Source organism: Nestor notabilis, unplaced genomic scaffold (genome assembly GCF_000696875.1).
Source record: "Nestor notabilis isolate BGI_N333 unplaced genomic scaffold, ASM69687v1 scaffold26680, whole genome shotgun sequence".
In the NCBI taxonomy this organism is placed as follows: Eukaryota; Metazoa; Chordata; class Aves; order Psittaciformes; family Psittacidae; genus Nestor; species Nestor notabilis.
In genome coordinates, this window is record NW_009912929.1 from 22,727 (window position 1) to 28,912 (window position 6,186).

The 6,186-nt window shown below is 40.5% G+C and overlaps 1 protein-coding gene across 1 annotated transcript in view; it reads right to left on the reverse strand.

Moving 5' to 3' along the window:
* The window catches only part of LOC104411562 (contactin-4-like), a gene marked incomplete at its 3' end in the record, with an annotated part of 85,013 nt that overhangs the window by 19,125 nt on the left and 59,702 nt on the right, over positions 1–6,186 (reverse strand). Inside the window, exons 7-9 of the mRNA XM_010022012.1 lie at positions 6,137–6,186; positions 4,499–4,628; positions 883–1,033 (exon numbers count right to left, since the gene is read on the reverse strand). The exon at positions 6,137–6,186 is cut by the window's right edge and continues 108 nt beyond it. Coding sequence (XP_010020314.1) covers positions 883–1,033; positions 4,499–4,628; positions 6,137–6,186 — 331 coding nt within the window. The remainder of the gene's footprint in view (positions 1–882; positions 1,034–4,498; positions 4,629–6,136) is intronic.

The following is a 6,186-nucleotide window of genomic DNA, read 5'->3' on the forward strand; positions in this document are numbered from 1 at the left end:
AAGAAATAGATTGTTAATTATTTTACTCATCTGTCTCTAAACGAACTATAGCTTTTTGTATACTCAATACATCACCATAGCACATATTTCAATGTACATTACACTCAGGCAGGTTGAATGGAGCAAAACTACTTTCCCAGAACAGCTCTAACAGCTTTTAAAAGTAACAATTTCCTGTAATTTCTGGATTTTGGACTTTTATTAACAGGACAGGATTTTTCCCATCAATCCCAGTGGCACACCATATTTTAAGGACGTCAAGGACAGCTCTCTTGGTCCCGCTCACACACTATGCAAGAGGGACAGGTAACACAACTCCACCTCTACAGAGTCATCAAGAAATCATTGCAAAACCATGCATGGGAATTTGAAAGGTAGGATGCTACTTGCTACTAATGCTCTCCTTTGGAATGGAAAAAAAAAAGAAAAAGAAAAAAGACAAAAGCAATGTCTTGGCTAGTCTGAAAAAGCCATCTCCAAGTCAGGTGCCAAGTTAATTACTGCCAAATAATTCCTGTCTGTGGGACACTGAGTGATGTACCACAGCAGTGTGATTTGTAGTGGAGAGTTTTAACTCCTGGGAATGATTTTTTTTTTTTGAATAGTGGCTATTTAGAACAATGCAGAAGCAAAATATTTGCTTTTTAGAATGTATCTTTATCAGCTTCTTGGCAGGGATGCTTTAATAGTACGCAGAGACTGGGATGAACAAAATGAGAATAGAAATCTCACCCCCAGCTCCTTGAGATAGAACAGTAGCTGTTTTCACATTTATTTGCAAGTCAATTTTGAGAAGCTATTAATGACAAATTTAGCTTTCATTGCTGAAAGTCGCTAGGTTGGAGCAGGCTAATGAAAGAAATGGTTAGTTTAAGACATTACCTCTCATTTTCTCTTAGGATGTCTCTTCCTTTCTTCCAAGCATAAGTAGGTTTAGGGGAAGCTTTCGGCTTACACTCAATGATTACTTCACCACCCACTTTAACAAGAGTTAACTTTTTCAAGAGTGTTTTGGAGAAGTCTGGGCTGACGGCTGAAAGAAAAAAAACCCACAAACCGACAGATCAGAATTACCTCTGGAAAAAACAAAGTCAGGCTTTTTTGAACATTACAATATTCCAGGGCTGTTTCTCACCTGCAATTCCTAAATGATCTGACTTTATGAACTGCGCATGTACAGATGGGGCAGATGCTGGAATGCTTCAACACTTTGTTTAGACTTAAAACAAACAGTTGAGCTACAAACCTCAGAAACCAGTAACCTCGGCAGGCAGCAGACACCCAGTGTCATGCACATCTAATTTGGGGCAGCACTCCTAAGAACTGCACATGCATAAACTGTATAATGTATCTCTATTTTGTGTTGTAACAGCATGATCATAATTTCCAGAAAAGATGACATTTTTATGCTTTATGTTCATAATTGTTGCATAAACTGAGTTTTTTATTTTAATGCTATAAAGGTGGGAGACATGGCCAGGTACTGAATCAAGCAAAGCAGAGCAAGACTTAAGTAAGCACCAGGGTACAAGATATTCTCAAATAATCTTTTTTAGTCCCTCCAGGCACACTCTTCTGTTTTGTGAAGAACAGTCAGACATTCACTGAAGCAACCACCAAAGCCCTGCAGACAGTCTGCAGCCTGGCTGTAAGGCAGGCCACGGAGGGAGGAGATGGCTTGGCTTCTGATTCCTGTGTCAAAGGATTTGTAATGATTTATTTGATGGGACCTGATGGCAGGCAGAGCTTTGAGGCGGCTGCCCCTAGGCTGGCTCTGGTAGTAAACTCTCCAAAGACAATCAGGTTTTATTTATATTAAGTAGGAAAATTAATTTTTTCAATATAGAAAGCTCAAAGCAAACAGGTGAGGCAGCTCAAGGGTTTTATGAACAACTTTGCTCGTTACATCTTTGCTGACAGGAGCTTGCAACAAACTCTTTCCAGTTCCCTCTGATTCTCTCCATCCTCTTTCCTAGCTGCATGCCTGCACCACTCCTGTATCCGCTGAGCTAGCAGCATTTTCCTTGACTTACTTTCTTGCTGCACCCTGGGAAGTTAGAGTTTTGATCACCATGCACTGCATCTGCTAGATGCTCCATAAAATGATCTAAATCTTACCTGAAGCAGCTGGGAGACAAAAACCTGCTGTGTGATACAGAAAGCAAATTCTTTTTTCTTAGTGCATCTTGTCTGCCTCATTTCTTTTGGATATATAAAACATAATCCTACACTGATAATGGGATGGTCTTTATGATCTAATAGATCTCGTCTTCTACTTTCATGAATCAGAGTTCACTACTATATGAGCTGTCTATGTCTAATTCCAGATGGCTGACTTCATTTTAGCACAGAGGAAGACATGCATGTTGTTAAAGACTATAAAAGAGCCATCTGAAAACCAACAACAGCTATGTAAAATGCTTCAAAACTAAACGAGCCGTCCTAAGGACAACTTCCCACCAATGCACTCAGAACCAGATGGATTATTATTTATATTGTATTATCATAATTGTTACATCATTACTTCTGGAAATAATGTCTTAGATGATTGTCCAAAAATTATAAGCAAATAAATTTTTTAATAATCCTGTTATTTCTATCTGTATAATGAATAGTTTAGGCCATGTCTTTTCCAAGTCATTTGTTACTTCCTGCTTGGTCCTGTGTGGAGTAGAGTTGCTGCACGATATGGGTTTTATTCTCTGATGTTCAAAATGTTGTCATCTAACATTTAGGAACTCTAGGCTCAGTTCTTAGCACTAGCACAGCTTCCCTGCTTCCCTGTGACACTTCAGGGGTAAAACATTTGATTTCTTCACACCTTGTTTGTAAAATGAGGATTTTAATGATTTTTTTTTTCACTCTAGGCCCACCTTTTTTTTTCTTCTTAATTATTTTTATTTTAAAACATTAAGCCTGAAAATTCTTTAAGGTTATGACTGCATTTTACTGTACACTTTTACAATGCCCAGCACAACAGGATTCTGGTTTTAGCTGAAGATTCCAGGCAATATAATTGGCAACAGTAATAGACAAGAATCTCTCTGAGAAAAGCTCTGTCTGTAATTTTCTCTTTTTTCACTTAATTTTGCTGTCTCACTTCCTATTAGTGGTGTTTAATCATTTCAAGCGCTTAACGTCAGAACCTTTTAAAATAACCATTTTTATACTCAGAAAGATCTGTTTAAAAGCTAATGCTTCTCAGTGAGAGCTCAGAATATTGACCTCCTTTGAAAACTCCAGTGAAAAGGAAAACATGCTGTTTTTCTTTAAAAATATGCCAAATTAAGTCACAGATCCATAGGAATTCATCTGCAGCACACTGTTCTGGTATTTTTCATATGACATGCAGAAGCAAGATTGCATAACCCAAATGAGAAGTCAGCCAAATACAAGTTATGTGGCAAGTTCTTAGGAGAAAGCATTCCAAAGAATTTGTTTTTTATTCAGACACAAGGTTGGCCCCTGGGTGCTCCTGGGCATGGGGAGGCCCTGGAGGTACCCACCAGCAAGGGCCAAGACTCTGTCTTTGGAGTAGATCTGCCTTCCTCCTAAATGCTCATTTTTGTCAGGGTTTTGAATAGACCGGAAGAGCATCAGTGGCTTTACTTTGATTTCTTTCACGCAGTAACACATCCAATATATCTTAGGACTCTGAATTCTAATTTATTGAGCATTATTGTACTTTTCTTGAACAGCAGGGCTGACAATCTTTCAAATGATTTTTTTTTTTGTATGCAGGCTTCTATCACTGCTGATAAAAAATGACCGATAATTGAAAATGCCATAATCAGAAAAGACCTCATGCCTTTATTCTTCAGGTTAAAGCAGGGAATGATGCTATTGAACATTCACTTTGAAAACAACTAAACCACTGTTTTGTAATCATAAATTCCATTTAACCCTTTGAATCTACAAATCCATGCTGACATACTGGTTTCTAGGCCTGCCACTCATACAAGAGCAACATTTGTGAATGAGGTACCTACTTGCAGGACAGCCGTGGCTGGCAGGAACCTCTGCAGATGGTCCTGTCCTACACCTGCTCAAGCAGGGGCAGCTACAATGGGCTGCCTGGGGCCATCTCCATTTGGGCATTGAGCATCTCCAAAGATGGAGATGCCGCAATTTCTCTGGGCAACCTGTTCTAGCATTCAACCCACCTCACAGTAAACTTTTTCTGATGTTTAAATGGCATTTCCTGTGTTTCAGTTTGCGCCTATTGCCTCTTGTCCTAGCACTGGGCACCACTGAGAAGAGCCTGCGCTTCATCATCTCTACTCCCTCCCATCAGGTATTTAACCACCTGGATTGACAGGAGCTTCTCCAGGTATTAACTGGGACAAGAAGAGTAGGTCTACATAAAACAGGTGGGACAGAAGCTGTTCTTGGTGAGGGTTTCAGACAGGAGCATTACGATAGCCATTAGAATGATGAAAGGTCTATTCAGACTTTGCTGCTTTTGGGAGGTTTGCAACATTCAGGAAAGTAAACTTACCGATGACACTCAGTTCTGCACTTGCAAAAATGATGCCATGTCTGTTTTCTGCTACACACTGATACATGCCGGCATCCAACAGGCTGACATTTGTAATTGTGAGCGAGCCCTGCTCTAGCTGAACTCTGCCCTGTAGGAAACAGTAAAACATATAAAAACGTAAACGAGGAGATCTGTCCTTAGAACATAAACCCAGCAGTGGTTGTGCTATATTTTATACCAAGGTGGACAAAAAAAGAGTAGCAGTAATGGGAAGAATTCACATGCTCTGATCTATTTGTTTGCCAGCTAAATTTATATCAGGTTAGATACTAAATGGTAAAACCAATACAGTAGTTGGTAAATGCAATTTAAATTGGAGGACTTCCCCTTGACCTCTCTCTGATTTAATACCCAAACCATTTAGATTAATGTCCTTTTAAAGTGGATAAACTTGAAATAAAAAAATGCACTTTTGTTCTATAGTGGCATATCGCAGCCAACTGTATTCTTTAAAACATTTAAACAATGGTATTACAAGTATATATGGCAATGAAGGCTAGTAAGACTGGTTGCCATCTTAGCTAGCACAGGGAGAAATACTAAAAACCCTCTGCAGTTTACCGAAAACAATATAGATGTTAATAATTTAATGATCCTTTACTTCGTATCAGCCACTAATGTGGTTTAAGTACAAGACCATCTGCTAGTGACCAGCATGAAGCAAGTAAAATTAGTGTGTGGAACAAAAGATCAGGGTATCATTTGTCAGCCTAAGGATATGGAGCTTGTGTTATCAATTTTAATAAGTACAGCAAAGTGTTCCCTCCCTCCGCAGGAGTTTCACCATTTAAAAAACCAGTAATATAAAGAGCTATTGGCTTTCTACTTGTCTGTAGGGCAGAAATTTAATGTTTGAGCAATCTTCATCAGGGTTTGATCAAATCTGGGCTGCCATATTCTTTCACAGTAAGTGAAGGGAAAAAAGTGCCGGCTACCATGAAAACAATGCTTTGGTCACTTGTTTTCCATTTGCAGTTATAACAGGGGGGATCAAAGCACTGTGTGATGACCCTCCAGCGAGAGGCTGGGCAGGCATGCTGGTGGGACGGGGTGCATTTCCCCAGCTCCTGCTCATCACCCTTCTTTAGACAGCTCTTCATGTCCCTGGCAGTGTCAGGCCATGCTCCTGGTCACCTGCACAGGGACACAGCTCAGCAGGAGCAGGAACACCATTAAAGACCGGAGGAAACACTAAGGTTTCATTAGCAGCTGAAGTTCACCCAAAAATCATGAACTAAAAAACCCCAGAGAATTCAGGGTGATAATTTTCTGGCTGCAGGCACCATAGTCCCATTTGGCCACTCCCTCTTCTTCACAAGGGTCTCTCCACCCTTAGGTTTGCATCATGGATCCTTTATTTCAGGAAGTCGTGTGTCCTGCTTGTCACTAACAGCAGCTCTCCTGAAGCTATAGAGATGCCCACCAGGCATAGCAAGGGACTGCCTACACAGTGGGGGGATTTCAGAGCAATGCTCTCTTTTCTATTTCCATTCCCAAAGTAATAAAACATACAGAGATGAGAAAGCTGGCAGAGCATGAAAGGACTTGCAGAGCCTGTGACCCTCCTCCTCAGCAAAGGGCTCTAATGGTGCCTACCTGGGGCAGCAGCGGCTCGCCATCCTTCAGCCAGCGGTACGAGGGCCTCG